This window comes from Oncorhynchus nerka, linkage group LG27, assembly GCF_034236695.1.
Source record: "Oncorhynchus nerka isolate Pitt River linkage group LG27, Oner_Uvic_2.0, whole genome shotgun sequence".
Taxonomy (NCBI): domain Eukaryota; kingdom Metazoa; phylum Chordata; class Actinopteri; order Salmoniformes; family Salmonidae; genus Oncorhynchus; species Oncorhynchus nerka.
Genome location: NC_088422.1, coordinates 65,029,374 through 65,046,484, shown reverse-complemented (window position 1 = coordinate 65,046,484; position 17,111 = coordinate 65,029,374). Strand labels below are relative to the sequence as shown.

The 17,111-nt window shown below is 43.7% G+C and overlaps 1 protein-coding gene across 1 annotated transcript in view; it reads left to right on the top strand.

The window, feature by feature from the left end:
• Window positions 1-15,679, top strand: part of LOC115112147 (cadherin-16-like) — a 32,986-nt gene extending 17,307 nt beyond the window's left edge. Inside the window, exons 12-18 of the mRNA XM_029638978.2 lie at window positions 2,129-2,320; window positions 4,770-5,011; window positions 5,113-5,243; window positions 5,953-6,192; window positions 12,456-12,572; window positions 14,002-14,118; window positions 14,419-15,679. Coding sequence (XP_029494838.1) covers window positions 2,129-2,320; window positions 4,770-5,011; window positions 5,113-5,243; window positions 5,953-6,192; window positions 12,456-12,572; window positions 14,002-14,118; window positions 14,419-14,519 — 1,140 coding nt within the window. The 3' untranslated portion in view covers window positions 14,520-15,679. The remainder of the gene's footprint in view (window positions 1-2,128; window positions 2,321-4,769; window positions 5,012-5,112; window positions 5,244-5,952; window positions 6,193-12,455; window positions 12,573-14,001; window positions 14,119-14,418) is intronic.
• The last annotated feature ends 1,432 nt before the right edge of the window (window positions 15,680-17,111 follow it).

The window sequence follows — 17,111 nt, the reverse complement described above, 5'->3', positions numbered from 1 at the left end:
ACATTTCCTGCATTGCTGGAAAGTTCTCCTACAACAGGGTGATCAAATGAGTATCCTACAACTTTAAAGATGGAACCATATTATTGTAGGGTTTATTTCTCATTGTGCTCCAAATGGACAATGTTCTCTGAGTTAATCTGAATAAGCCTCAGATGAGGCCTGTGAGAATCCTTTATTTATAGAAGAGGCAAATCCACAGCGTCGCCATAAGACAGCTCTAAATGATATCCCTCACACATACAGCAGTCGGAACATTTCACATCTTTATAGAAAAATCATCGCACTGAGCAATATTTACTATTATGTCTGAGCTCACTGGTCTAAAAAAGCAGTTCTAGATTAAATATGAAATACTTGGTTAAAAGTGAAAAAATGCTTCCCTTCTAGTACAGAAATTAACTGCGTCGTTGTTCTGGAATTTGTCAATAAAAAGCCCTTAGAAGTGACTCATAAGAAATCTCATTAGCCGCACAGTGTCGTCATCTCCTCTGGTCCGGCGGGAGTGTCCCTGAAAGGGACCTTAGTCTTAACATAAACACTATTTTTGATCTATGAGAGCATCTTTGGGGACAGTCAGTGTTTCCAGCGGTCTTTTCCATAGTCGATCCTCATGAATAATGAAGTCACCGCTGAGGTCACAATGAGACAACATTGGATTAGCGCTGGCCTCAAGGTATGCAGTATACGGGCCAAAGATAGACCATTTTCTCACATACTGTTCCAGAATGGAAAACAGTCTACACCCACACCTCCTGAATAATGCAGGAGACAGGATAGTTGTGAAAGATGTGGGAGCAAATCGCCATCTTAAAATGGGGACATGTGACAATGAAGCACAAAGCTGTTGTTGTCCTCACTGGTGCTACCCTAACAACCCTAACTGTGCTTGTTATGTTTAGATGCTCTCGGAGTGAGAGAAGGTACTGATAAGATACAGGAGACATATTCCTATTCTAGAGTTATTCCAGTGTCATCCAGTTTGTTCCTCATTGGGTTCAATCCATGCCAAAAGATTTACAGCCATTCTCATTATGGATTCTCTATGCACCTCAACAATGCTGTCGATCATTTTTTGAGTCGATGCCAGCCCCAGGCTCATATTCTCTCACTCTGGCACACACACACACACACACACACACACACACACACACACACACACACACACACACACACACACACACACACACACACACACACACACACACACACACACACACACACACACACACACACACACACACACACACACACACACACAGAGGTGGAAAAAGCTCTTGAGTGGGTCACGCCAGAGTGCCCCTGCTTTTTCCAGCAACATGTGATCGGGTTTGTAGGGAGCTGGCAGGTGAGTGGTGAGACCCATGGTATCAGCGACCCTCTAGCCCGGGCAGGCAGATCAGAGACACAGCCATTTCAGTGGAGGGCCATAGTGAGTGGCTGATTAAAGGACTCCCAAGCAGAGAGATAGGAGGTGTGTGAATGAAGGTCAACAACACAGGGCCACAGGGGACATGCCTGCATACACACACCAGACCTGGGTCAAATACATAACCTAGATTATGTCAAATATGTTCAAATATTTGAAATGCACTTGATATAGTTAGCTAGTTAGCCTGGAACAACGGAACCAATGGAGTCGTCCTAAAAGTGCAAATTCCAAGCTAAATCAATATAATACTAAATAATACATTTTTAAAAATCAATCACATTTATTTTATAAAGTCCTTTTCAATAGTTGTCACACAGTGCTTTACAGATACCCAGCCTAAAACCCCAGAGATTATTTTTTTATTTTTTTATTTTACCTTTATTTAACTAGGCAAGTCAGTTAAGAACAAATTCTTATTTACAATGACAGCCTACACTGGGCCAATTGTGCGCCGCCCTATGGGACTCCCAATCACGGCCGGTTGTGATACAGCCTGGAATCGAACCAGCATCTGTAGTGACGCCTCTAGCACTGAGATGCAGTGCCTTAGACCATTGCGCCACTCGGGAGCCCAAAAGAAAGCTATGCAGATGTAGTAGCCCATGCTTCATTATCTTTTCCTTCTCCCTGTCCTCATCCCCCCTCCTCGCTCCCTTTCTCCTCTCACCTTTCTCTCTCCCTTCTCCCCTTCTCTCTTAGTACGGCCCCTTCCACCTGGCAGAGGATGCTCCTTTGGGAGCCACGGTAACGGCAGTGTCAGCGTGGGATGCTGATGAGAGGGGAGGAGACAGCTGGCAGGTGAATTACAGGCTGGAGTCTGGCAACGAGGAGGAGGTGTTCATGCTGGTCACAGACAAGCAGACCAATGAAGTTTCACTCATCCTCTCCAAGGTACGGCAATCTCCTTCATTCAACAGTCTCTATTCTCTCTTGTTCATTCACAAATAAGACACAACCCAAAGAGCCCTAGACGTTGATGAATAGAATGCATTTTAACATGATCTTAACATGGTAATAATATCTTCATAGAAATATGCAATATTGACTCTAATAATTATGCATTTCGTTAAGTAACCATAAGGAAAAGATACATGCATATTGAATCTTGCTTTGCATATCACTTTCTATGTCTCTTCATACACACACACACACACACACACACACACACACACACACACACACACACACACACACACACATGGGTATTTCAATGACACGTGTCCCAAAAATAAGCCATGACAAAAACAATAGTTTATCCCAAAATAATCTGAGCCCATCCCTGGGGTGTCTCTGGCTCGTCCCTGGTCTCCTGTAATCCCCTCCACCCTCCCAGCACCGCCCTGCCTCGGCTATCTCCCCTGGCCTGGACAGGAGGGCTTTGGAGACAAAGAGGGAGTGTTTGTCATTGTTTGTGTCCCCATTCTCTGGAAGCGGGGCAACTACCTTCTACCTCTCTGTGGGAGTAGAGGAATGTTACCTATATTCCGCAGAGGAAAATCAGGTGTTGCCTCCGGTATTGTCTAAACTAATACAGGACTGGAGCACAACCCCTTTGCATTGTCTCTGATGAACCCTGCCATACAGTAATGACATGCTGTATAAGGCTCTGACATAAGCCTACTGTAGCTCATTTTGAAGCACCACGTACAGTGTATCCTTAGTGCAGCAGTTACAGGCTTAAAGCCAGCCAACGACCGTCCGTCTGGTAAAATAGCTTGTTAGCACATCAGAGCATGCTCACTAATATGTGATCTTGTGGCGGGACTGAGACAACCCAGAGGGTCTCAATAACAGCAGCTTGCACAAAGTCTAATGGAATAATTACACAGTGCCATTAGTCTGTAGAAAGCAATTACAGTTTACTCACTATAAACCACATAGGCAAGGGCACCGTTAACTGAACACTAGCTAATCTGTCTCTCTGGTGCTGTGCAACAGTTGTTGTGAGAGCGTGAGGATAATAGCAATGGGAATATTCAGCTCCTGCTGTGCTGTAGGCGGATGTGTCTGAGGTTGGGTATATCGTGCTAATCCATGTGACCGAATCAGGAAAACTCCAGGCCTTTTACCAGACCCATGTCAAGCATGTGTTCTGTTGCAATGTCTCCTACGCGCATACATGCAGTACCTGCCGTCATAAATAGTGAATGAGAGAGGATGGCGTAAAAAAAAGTGTGTGGTCAGTCGCCTTGAGCTGGGTGGCAGGTGCACATAGCTGATTCAATCATTTTCAGGGGGAAGAATAGAGATTACAAATGAACACACACACACATACCATACACACACACACACGCACACACACACACACACTGGACTAATGCTTTGACCTTATTATGATCTTGCTATGAAAGAGGGGATCACAAGTAATCGTCTCCTTCTTTTTAAAACCATTGAGCTGGAGACTCTCATGCTTCAAGTGTCCCCATTTAACCTAGTGGGCCGCCCTCCACACAGCAACTTAAGGCCAGCAACAGCAGCTGAGGGGTGGTTGGATTCTTCTGGTTGTTGCCTGATACAAACCTGCACTTCACTTCCAGTCAACACCATTAGTCACTCCAACACTGAACAACATCTGTGTTTTCTCTCTAGCAACAGAGGTAGCTATTTGGGCCAGGCGACATGTTATTAGCAACAGCAATCACTTCATTTCACCCGAACGTAGACAACACAGGGGATACAATCACGGGCTGTGAACTCACAGAGTAAGCATAGCAACGGCTGTCCACTAACGGGATTCTCTGTCACAAGCAGGATTCATGTCAAGTGACACGTGAATCAAATGGCCGTCCCTGTCATTCCAGTTTGTTTTACAGTGGAAATAAAACTCCTCTCTGCCGGTAAATCAGCTTGTCTGACGGTATTATGCAGGTGACGGTATTATAGAGGCCTTGTTTAGAGTCACTGTGCAGTGTTCCACAACCCTCTCCTTTCCAGTAGGATCAGCCTGTAAATCTGTGGAACACGTCGATTCCCAGCAGACATATACAGGCTCTTTCTGACCTCCTGTGTTTGCTCCATGAGCGTAATACAATCCCATGCCTCTGTTGGAGGGGGCGGTTCGATATGTTGCTCCGTCTAAATGAGCAGCCTGTGCGTCTCATGGAGTGCTGAAATGGCACATTCACAACACATTCACTGACTGCTTTTATGCTCTTTAGATTATGTCTGTTATTTTCTGGGAGATGTTAGTAAATCCCTCCCATGATTATTTTCCTGGTGTTCATTCTTGCACTGTAGAACACTATGTTCCCATGTTTCACAACTATTCGAACACTACATGTATGTAAGTGCATGCCCTTCCATATGAGCAGCATTTCCATGGCAACCTGTATGCATGCAGGTGCTGGACTTTGAGCGGGAGAGCGAGTACATCCTGGTCCTTAGTGCTCAAAACCCAGTGGCCCTGGTACGAGGGAGGTATGGCCCAGCGTCCACGGCAACCGTCTCCATCTATGTGGACGATATCAACGAGGGCCCCATCCTGTCCCAGAGCCACTACGAGGTCACCGTCAGAGAGGGGGAGGAGCCAGGACGGGTTATTGCCACTATTCGTGGATATGACCCAGACTCACACCCAATTAGGTGAAACATCGTTAATCGGAAATAATATAAAAATAAACATGAATTCACAGTTTAAAGGCATGGATCATTGTGTTATCCCACCCCATTTTGTTTTTGTCCAGATACTCGCTCAGAGGAGACACAAAGAGGTATTTCTCCATTGGGAAGTACTCAGGTGAGCTGAAGACTGTCCAGGCCTTGGACAGAGAAGAAAACAGCACCTACACCATGGAGGTCATGGCTGAAGATGGACGTAAGATGGTTTTCTGAGAATAATGTCTACTTCTATATCTTTCCAGACAGAGGGTCCAGGGCAACTTAGACCTCGGCCTTGTGTTTGCCCCAGGGGGTTTTAAATGTAATAATGCAAGGCTAAAGCAATACACTGAGAATTCAAGACCACACAGTATTCACTGTCAATGTAATAAGCAGGGAGTGAGTCATGCGAAGTGACAGCCAGTGTGTAGCTAGCTAGATGGTGGGTGTAGAGTGGGAAGTGAGGAGGGGGTGTATGTTGTATAGAAAACTCCAATCCAATCCTCCCCCACACTAGTTAAGCACGACTCAGAACAGAAGACAGACTTGCAGGGTCTGAGAGCTGCACACGGCACCTCTCCAATTACCCGCTGCCCTTATCCCTCGCATGCACTTATCACATCTAGTGAAAAATCTATTCGGACTGGTCCATAACCCACAGAATGGGGGCTTTGACTCACATCTTGAATCCACACCTATAGAGGTTAGAGAGGGCAGTGGCGTTAATTGGTGGAGGAGATCATGTATTATGTTGGTTGGATCGAAGTGTACAGGTATCAGAAACATTTTAAAATATGCTTTTAATGTCCTTCTGTACTTGTCAAAGCCAGGCCAGCAGCACCCAATACGGTACAACACGAGGACTGTTGTTACCAATGATTCAGTGGGTACTAATGTTTATTAAAACTCTACTATTTGCCTCCCAGGGAACTCTTCTCTGTCAGCTTCAACACTGGTCACAGTCCATATCCTGGATGTGAATGACAACAGTCCGGTGTTGGTGGGAGACTACTCCTGGAAGTACCTATGTACCCCACGCTGGGAGGACCAGGCCTTGGTGCTGGCATCCCGGGACAGTGATGGTCCCCAGCACGGTGGCAGGCTCAACTTCTCCCTCCGCAGTGACGCCACTGTGCGCGGCAACTGGAAACTCACCCCCATCAATGGTCTGCCTCATCATCCAGATATACTATCTTCTGTTTTTTCACTAACACATTTGTATTTTATCTTGACAAACAGAAAGATCAACACACGCTATCCCTCGCACATCAGATATTTTATTAACCTGTCCAGCAGTGGAAATTGTTGTGTATATTACCATGACAATACTGTAGGTGTGGTCACTGTAGTAGCGACATGGTGACCCAACGCTATGACATTGTAGGCTCGCACCATGCTGTAGGATGCAGGACCCAGGAAACATTAACCTCTCTGCAGGATCAATCCAGATCGAGGTATTACATTTACATTACATTTAAGTCATTTAGCAGACGCTCTTATCCAGAGCGACTTACAAATTGGTGCATTCACCTTATGAATAACAGTGGAACAGTAGTGCATCTAAATTCTTTTAAGGGGGAGAGGGATTACTTTATCCTATCCTAGGTATTCCTAGGTATTGGATTGGTTGAGTCATGTCTGTGTAAGAACCACTACCAGACAGCTAAATGGAAGTACCAAATTAGGCCACTTATTCTATTTGAGTCGTCACGGTGACGTTAGACCTGACACTCTCACTGTGGTTACCCGTGTATAGGGTAACGTCATTGACGATAAAATGGTTTTCAAAATAGAAAGCATGTACATGCAATAACATTGGAAAGAGAACAATCCGGGGTGTTTTGCTACAGTGTGATGAACGGTGAAAAGGATGTAATTCAGGGATCCATTCAGACCACCTGTTGATCCACAGACACGTGTAGAGGATTAGAGTGAGTGGCACTGAGACACTGACTGACAGTGGAAGTAAATTGCCCCCATCCTTTCTTCTGAGGCGCTCTGACTAGGCAATGTCTCTAAATCACCCAATGGCCCTCTTCCTGTCGCTGTGCCTGTCTGTAATGTGTCAGGCTGACATACATTAATCAGACGTGTCGACTCGGCTGTGCTGACATAGTCTCTCTATTGTATCACCGTGACTACCTTTTCTCTTTAGTTTTTCTCTCTCGCCATTTCTCTCTGACGCGTTATTATTGGAAGCTGCGGAAGGCTGGCTATAATTATATTTCCCTTTTAATTTGTGTGATGTCACAGCTGGGGCCCGCCAGGCTGAAAGGCTAAGAGGCTAAAAGTGTATTTTTCCCAGCAGCACCCAGCAGCTGCAAGACTTGTCCCTAATAACACCTGCTGCAGACGTGCCGTGGCGCACCTATTTACCTCACCTTTGTGGCTCTTAGCCCTCCTCCCTGACAACTGGAGAGGCTGGAGAGAGTGACGGAGGTGTGACGCAGCCCCTGTCTTTGAGAAGCTCACATAGTCTGCTGCGCTGTGCTTGTCCTGAGAGGGTACCAGTAGATTCCACTGTTCCTGTCCACCACAGTACAGACAGTCAGTCAATTCTAATTAGTCATAAATAGATACAGCAATGATTTACCTCTATATTTTCCATTATTCCTGGGCTGTGATAAAAGCAGGTCTATATTTTTTTAAACTCTCACATACACTATTCCTGTCAACGACATCAAAGAAAAGTCACAATAAGAACCATTGAGGATGCGGCAGACCAAGGGCTCCTCTACTGTTTATGTCACTGACGCCTGTCGGTGGCAGCCTTACCTAACAAGATGATATACAGTGCATTCGGAAAGTATTCAGACCCCTTGACTTTTTCCACATTTTGTTATGTTACAGCCTTATTCTAAAATTTATTAAATCGTTTTTCCCCCTCATTAATCTACACAAAATACCCCATAATGACAAAGCAAAAACAGGTTTTTAGAAATATTTGCAAATGTATATATAAAAAAGAAGTTTAAATCACATTTACATACAGTACCAGTCAAAAGTTTGGACACACCTACTCATTCAAGGGTTTTTCTTTATTTTTACTATTTTCTACATGGCAGAATAATAGTGAAGACATCAAACACTTTGAAATAACACATATGGAATCATGTAGCAACCAAAAAGGTGTCAAACAAATCCAAATATATTTTATATTTGAGATTCTTCAAAGTAGCCACCCTTTGCCTTGACAACAGCTTTGCACACTTTTGGCATTCTCTCAAGGTCCCTCGTTCTCCTTTCTGCAAATCGACTCCATTTTGTTGCTCCCAGCCTATAGACAGAAACTAAAACAGGAAACGCCTGTGCTCAGGTCTGTTCAACGCTGGTCCGACCAATCTGATTCCACGCTTCAAGATTGCTTTGTTCACGTGGACTGGGATATATTCCCGGACAGCGTCGAACAACAACATTGATGTATACGCTGATTCGGTGAGCGAGTTTATTAGCAAGTGCATCAGTGATGTTGTACCAACCGCGACTATTAAAACCTTCCCCAACCAGAAACTGTGGATTGATGGCAGCATTCGCGCAAAACTGAAAGCGCGAACCATTGCTTTTAACCAGGGCAAGGAGACCGTAAACATGACAGAATACAAACATTGTAGCAATTCCCTCCCCAAGGCAATCAAACAAGCTAAGCGTCAGTATAGAGACAAAGTAGTCACAATTCAACGGCTCAGACACGAGAGGAATGTGGCAGGGTCTACAGTCAATCACAGACTACAAAAAGAAAACCAGCCCCGTTGCTCCCAGACAAACTAAACAACTTCTTTGCTTGCTTTGAGGACAATACAGTGCTACCGACACGACCCGCCACCAAAACCTGTGGACTCTCCTTCACCGCAGCCAACGTGAGTAAAACATTTAAACGTGTTAACCCTCGCAAGGCTGCTGGCCCAGACTGCATCCCTAGCCGCATCTTCAGAGCATGTGCAGACCAGTTGGCTGGTGTGTTTACGAACATATTCAATCAATCCCTATCCCAGTCTGCTGTTTCCACATGCTTCAAGAGGGCCACCATTGTTCCTGTTCCCAAGAAGGCTAAGGTAACTGAGCTAAATGACTATCGCCCCGTAGCACTCACTTCCGTCATCATGAAGTGCTTTGAAAGACTAATCAAGGATCATATCACCTCCACCCTACCTGGCACCCTAGACCCACTCCAATTTGCTTACCACCCCAATGGGTCCACAGACGACGCAATCACAATCACACTGCACACTGCCCTAACCCATCTGGACAAGAGGAATACCTATGTGAGAATTCTGTTCATCGACTACAGCTCAGCATTTAACACCATAGTACCCTCCAAACTCGTCATTAAGCCCGAAACCCTGGGACTCGACCCTGCCCTGTGCAACTGGGTCCTGGACTTTCTGACGGGCCGCCCCCAGGTGGTGAGGGTAGGAAACAACATCTCCACCCCGCTGATCCTCAACACCTGGGCCCCACAAGGGTGCGTTCTCAGCCCTCTCCTGTACTCCCTGTTCACCCATGACTGTGTGGCCATGCACGCCTCCAACTCAATTGATCAAGTTTGCAGACGACACTACAGTGGTAGGCTTGATTACCAACAATGACGAGACGGCCTACAGGGAGGAGGTGAGGGCCCTTGGAGTGTGGTGTCAGGAAAACAACCTCACACTCAACATCAACAAAACAAAGGAGATGATCGGGGACTTCAGGAAACAGCAGAGGGAGCACCCCCCTATCCACATCTGTGGGACAGTAGTGGAGAAGGTGGAAAGTTTTAAGTTCCTCGGCATACACATCACGGACAAACTGAAGTGGTCCACCCACACAGACAGCGTGGTGAAGAAGGCGCCTCTTCAACCTCAGGAGGCTGAAGAAATTTGACTTGTCACAAAAACACTCACAAACTTTTACAGATGCACAATCGAGAGCATCCTGTCGGGCTGTATCACCGCCTGGTACGGCAACTGCTCCGCCCACAACCGTAAGGCTCTCCAGAGGGTAGTGAGGTCTGCACAACGCATCACCGGGGGCAAACTACCTGCCCTCCAGGACACCTACACCACCCGATGTCACAGGAAGGCCATAAAGATCATCAAGGACAGCAACCACCGCCTGGTATAGCAACTGTAGTGATAATAGTAGAAGATAGAAGAAGATAAGAATGTCCTTTGTGTTGGTCCAGAGGTGCGTCACAGTCTCTCCATCTCTTTCAGAACGGAGGCACATGAAGGGGAGCAGTGTCAGAGGCCAGCCAGGGGCTATTGGACCCCCGGATAACAGCTAACAGTGTGTTAGTAGACCCTCTGTTATACAGCACTGTATTTTGGATTAATTCATAGATGAGATAAAGTATCAGTGCATTTGCACTAGAACCAACCTTCGTCACCCCTTGGCCAGTGTGTTTGTTTTGCGTCACAGAGGGTCTACCAGACACAAGTGACAGGGTCCCTCACACATACAGTGTGTGTATGATAAACCGACCTAGGTCTTTCCTCCACCGGAATAATGTTGATGTGGGCTGTTGATCATGCCAGTATTTTACACATGTTCACCAAAACCTAGTTAATCAGTCAGCCATGGGTATTTACGGTATATTTAGCTGTGAATGGCATTACCAATGAATTGGCCTGTATCCCAGACTCTTTACTGAGTACAAGCAGATGTTTAAAAATATATTTGAGGTAATGTTTTTCATTCTTGCACAGGCTTTGGAGATTTTGGAATTTCCCTCTGATGTTTACTTTGCATTTAGACGCTAGCCAAAATGGACAAACGTTTCTGTGTACCGTCAGTTAAATTGGTCTTAAAAGTACACTACATGACCAAAAGTATGTGGACACCTGCTCATCAAACATCTCATTCCAAAATCATGGGCATTAATATGGAGTTGGTCCCCCCTTTGCTGCTATAACAGCCTCCAGTTTTATTGGGAGGCTTTCCACTAGATGTTGGAACATTGCTGCGAGGACTAGCTTCCATTCTGCCACAAGAGCATTAGTGAGCACTGATGTTGGGCGATTAGGCCTGGCTCGTAGGTGTTCCAATTCATCCCAAAGGTGTTTGATGGGGTTGAGATCAGGGCTCTGTGCAAGCCAGTCAAGCTCTTCCACACCAATCTCGACAAACCATTTCTGTATGGACCTCGCTTTGTGCATTGTCATGTTGAAACAGGAAAGGGCCTTCCCCAAACTGTTGCCACAAAGTTGGAAGCACAGAATTGTCTAGATTGTCATTGTATGCTGTAGCATTAAGATTTCCCTTCACTGGTACTAAGGGGCCTAGCCTGAACCATGAAAAACAGCCCCAGACCATTATTCCTCCTCCACCAAACTGTACAGTTGGCACTATGCATTGGGGCAGGTAGCGTTTTCCTGGCATCCGCCAAACCCAGATTCTTCCGTCGTACTGCCAGATGGTGAAGCGTGATTCATCACTCCAGAGAACGATGGAAACCCATTTCACGAAGCTCCAGACGAACAGTTCTTGTGCTGACGTTGCTTCCAGAGGCAATTTGGAACACGGGAGTGAGTATTGCAACCGAGGACACAGTAATAGATGGCCATTATTTGTCATCCATTCCTTTCAGTAGAATATACATTTCTGTCAGCACCACCATTGTTCGCTCTGGTAGCTGTGCTGTTATTACAGTCATGTCGATGGACAATTGAACTATCAAAAGAAACATGCAGTGTTTACAATCAATGTCACTTCTGTCCTTTCCTTTCACGCTGGGATGTTGCAGCTGTTATTACTCTGTAATTAATGTCCTTTCTCTGAAAACAAATAGGAGTGGATTGGGCATATGCTGAGTCTGTGTTCATGTGTTCATTTTCTCCTTGCCCTCCCACCCCTCAGAATATCTCCACAACTCAATCTGGTTGACAGCATCTGCTCTGTAAATAGAAAAGGACATCTCATAGATCCCTGTAGATTTGTTTCCTTGATGTTTGGCAGCATGTTCCCTGATGTTTGGCAGCATGTTGGAATAGAGTACTTGTCATCCTGAGACATTGTGTTCAGACTGACTCAGTCTCAGGGTAGGATGGGCCGCAGGTGCACCCTTTCCCCCTGTCGCAGCCTGGTCTCAGCCCAGTCTGCCTGGTGATACCCCCTCTACAGAGGACAGACAATTTGTACGCGTTATGCGCTACAGTACTCGGCGGTCCCATTCTGTGAGCTTGTGTGGCCTACCACATCGCGGCTGAGCTGTTGTTGCTCCTAGACGTTTCCACTTCACAATAACAGCACTTACATTTTACCTGGGAAGATCTAGCAGGGAAGAAATTTGATGAACTGTCTTGTTGGAAAGGTTGCATCCTATGACAGTGCCACATTGAAGGTCACTGACCAAGAATACGTACAGAAAATGTCAAAGTTATGGAGCCCAATAAACCTTTGTCATAAAGGTTTACCATAGGCTACCAATGTAATATCTGTCTTTCCTCAGACACCCATACCAACCTGTCCCTGAACATCCCATACCTGTCTCCTGAGGTCTACACGGTCCCCTTCACCATCTCTGACAGCAGCTCTCCTCCCAGGAGCACCTTCATCAACCTGCCAGGTGACACATATTGATACAGTTGAAGTCGGAAGTTTACATACACCTTAGCCAAATATATTTCAACTCAGTTTTTCACAATTACTGACATTTAATACTAGTAAAAATTCCCTGTTTTAGGTCAGTTAAGAATGTGAAATGTCAGAATAATAGTAGAGAATTATTTATTTCAGCTTTTATTTCTTTCATCACATTCCCAGTGGGTCAGAAGTTTACATACCCTCAATTAATATTTGGTAGCATTGCCTTTAAGTTGTTAAACTTGGGTCAAACGTTTCGGGTAGCCTTCCACAAGCTTCCTTGGCCCATTCCTCCTGACAGAGCTGGTGTAACTGAGTCAGGTTTGTAGGCCTCCTTGCTCGCACACGCTTTTTCAGTTCTGCCCACAAATGTTCTATAGGATTGGTTGAAAAACAAGTTTTAATGACTTCGACCTAAGTGTATGTAAACTTTTGACTTCAACTGTATGTGTTGAAGCAGAATATATTGCTCTACGCGGACATGTTTACAAAATGTGACACGTATAATTTCTCATGCATTACAACTGTAACTTTGATTTTGTCACAATAATAGGATGGCCATTATTTGTCATCAATTCCTTTCAGTAGAATATACAGTTCTGTCAGCACCACCATTGTTCGCTCTGGTAGCTGTGCTGTTATTAGTCATGTCAATGGACAATTGAACTATCAAAAGAAACATGCAGTGTTTACAATCAATGTCACTTCTGGGCATTCCTTTCACACTGGGATGTTGCAGCTGTAATTACTCTGTAATTAATGTCTGTCCTTTCTCTGAAAACAAATAGGAGTGGGTTGGGCATACAGTATGCTGGGTCTGTGTTCATGTGTTTTCTCCTGGCCCTCCCACCCCTCAGAATATCGCCACAACTCAATCTGGTTGACAGCATCTGCTCTGGGGCGGCAGGGTAGACTAGTGGTTAGAGCGTTGGACTAGTAACTGAAAGGTTGCAAGATCGAATCCCGAGCTGACAAGGTAAAAATCTGTCGTTCTGCCCCTGAACAAGGCAGTTAACCCACTGTTCCTAGGCCATCATTGAAAATAAGAATTTGTTCTTAACTGACTTGCCTAGTTAAATAAAATAGAAAAGGATCCCTGTAGATTTGTTTCCCTGATGAATGGCAGCATGTTGGAATAGAGTACTGGTCATCCTGAGACATTGTGTTCAGACTGACTCGGTCTCATGACAGGATGTACCGCAGGTGCATCTTCTCCCCCTGTCGCAGCCTGGTCTCTGCCTAGTGATCCCCCTCTACAGCACACGGAACTGATTTAGTAAAACCCTGAGGCCTCAGGGGCATGGAGATGTTCTCTCCCTGTCATCGTGGTCTGTTCGGGGTATCTGTAATGTGTTTACGAGTGCTGAATATGTCCACTTTGTGAGTTGCGTTGACTGTGTCTTAAATCACAGTGACGGTGTGCCCATGCAATGTGAGAGGAAACTGCAGGACCGCCGCTAAGCAGCTGCAAGGTATGCCAACCGTCCAGTCCACCGTCGGCATCCTACTGGGAACCTTGGGGGTCATAGGTAAGGGTAGCTGCTGTTGGATTGTAGACTGAACACCTTTAATTAAGCTACCAAGTTAAAATAGCCAAGTCAATCAATCAATCAAATGTATTTCTAAAGCGTGTTTTACATCAGCAGTTGTTACAAAGTGCTTGTATAGAAACCGAGTATAAGCAAAGTATAAGCAAAATGGACCTTTGTGTAATTTTGTGTCATGATGATCTGAGTTCACTTCGGATCTTTTTCAGGGTCTTACATTTGAGTTAGTCATGGGATATTTTAGTATGTTGGGCCTAATTTTATCTTTCTTATTTATCCCAGGGATCATTCTAATCGTTGTGTTTGTGAGGCTGTCCTACCAGAACCCCAAACCGCCGAGCAAAACCAACCAGGAGAGAGAACCCCTGAGGATCTCACTGTGAGGGTACTGCCTGCATATGTCTCGGACTTTGCCCATATGGACAAGGCCATGATAGTAGAGCAATGACATAGTGAGAATGTTTATTCAGTACTGTGCATAGTATTTACCTAGTGGGTAGTTCTTATATTGCGGTGGTATTTGGGCAGTGCGTTTGGGAAAAAATGCACTTAATTTTTCAAGATTTTTTTTATTTATAGTAAATGTATTTGGGTACATCTTCCCAGTATAAATCAACTAATGGCAGCTTAATGACTTTAAATCATTTTCACCATTATGATAACATTGTACCACCAGTAGGAGTAGTAACACCAATCACGATAACATCAATGATACATTTTAGGTAAATTAGGATTTTCTATACTAAAATCTAAGGTCATTAACCCTTTAAAGATCACTTACTAAAGTGATATGAGTAATAATTCTGCTCACCATGTAATTTTCCTTCATTTAAATAGAGCAACACCATGGCAAGACTTTGGATTTAGACACATCAAATGATCAATGGAAGCATTAAATGTATGATATACTAAAAGGGTATGATTAGCTTGTAATTTTATTTAATAGACCACTCCCCCATTAACAGTTTGCCACTGGAGGGAATGCTCACTAGAGGGAAATACGCTTGCGTGTCGTGGGAACACACCTTCCAAGTTGCTCATTATTTTGCATAGAACGCATGCCTCTCGTTGATTATCCCTTACGTAATGAATGATTTTCGAGGCGGTAACACCAATGATATAAAACTGAGGGAAACATTATATTAGTAAAACATTTTTTTTTTAATAGCCTACTGTTTTTATAGATCTTTACAGTATGTTTAATACTTTTGTTTACTTTCTAGCATTCAAAATAATAGATAGATATCTCTAAATCCCCCAAAACATGTCACAACAACCAGAGCCATACAGTATATTGTATATAGCGAGAGTTTGGCCAATGTAATTTCTGTCTGAACGCGCTGAGAGACACACTTTTTGCTCCATAGCCATTGCTAAGTGATAATCAATGCTTCCACGATGTAATGTTTATTTCTGATCGTTTTTAAAAACCTATGAAGATGTCCAGCGAAAGTGGAAAAATGCAATTTGTTGACACCACAACACAGTAGAGACTTGGATACACATTATTCAGAATGCTGAAAATTAAAAACGTCTGTGAAAATTGCTGCTCTGTTTTGCTTGTTTACAGACCCCTCATGAAAAAGTACTACTGAATTACTACACAAAACCTACTGATTTTACTACTTGATTGCTATTGAGATATGTAGTAAACCAGTAGTGATTTATGTAATAATTTAACAAGTAATGAGTGATAAATTGGGACGTTTTATGACTGGTGAACACAACATATTTCCTACTCAAATCACTACATAATTCTCCCTTAATGACTACTGTGTAACTACATAACAGTTTCTAAATGTAGTTATATCATCAAACAATTATATACATTTTGTATTTGTATTAAATTAATGACATATTAAATTACACATTTACACTTTTTTGTTAATCCATTTGAGGCCTTGTCTTCATTCAGCTTTGACTTAACTATCTTTAGATCCTGTTTTCTGTTGCAGCAACATTTCTCCACCACGTAACCTTTTAGAAAATACAGACAAGCAGAAGAGACAACCAATTATAAGCCATTATCAATCATCAGCTAACAGAGGTCACATAAGACAACACAGAAAAACATTTGATAAACAATGTTAATCTTACCAACAATGGTCTCTAGTCTTCTTATGTCAAAAGAGGTAAGTAGAATGGCTAAGTATACCAATATGAACATACCCAACATTTGCATACAAACACACATACTAATTAACTATGACAAAAACAGAGGCTACATATCTACATTTCAATGTGGCTAGCAAACAACTAGGCTAAACTCCATACATCTCTATGACAATGGCTAACGGCTAATACCGTTTTGGCTAGCAATCTTTTTGATGTAGTAAAAAGCAATATAAATGGCTAAACAACGACATGAAAGTTTTCATAAAATATAAAAGATGGTGCCAGCATAACGGCTATGAAAGACTGGATTACGAAGGATGGAAGATGATTACATTCGGGATGGTCAAAAACAGTCGCTACGACTTCCTGTTTTGTCTTCTTTTGCGGTCACGAAAAACCCGGGGTAGTCTGGCTGTAGTGTTGTGATACTTATTCACTACCAACATCAAGTAGTGACAACTCCACTTGATTGCTATAGACACGCCTGTGTAGTAAAGCTGTAATGTTTTGACTACTTATTTATCAACATCAAGTAGTAAAAATGTATACCTGATTACTACTGGAAACACTACTGTTTTCCTACAGAATACTACAAAACTCTACTTGTGTATCTTGAGTAATGCATAATCTACACATTCACTACACACTCCCTACAAGACTCTACATAGTCACTACTGCACAAATAGGTTTTGTGTAGTAATTCAGTTGTACTTTGTCATGAGGGGTGGGTCATTTCATAGGGAATTGTCGGAGACGCTCTCGTAACCAAAATATCACCAACATATTGTGAATAAAGGTGCCAACAAGTATTTTGTTGGACAATGTATATTATGTATAACATGCGTATCCCGTACATACAA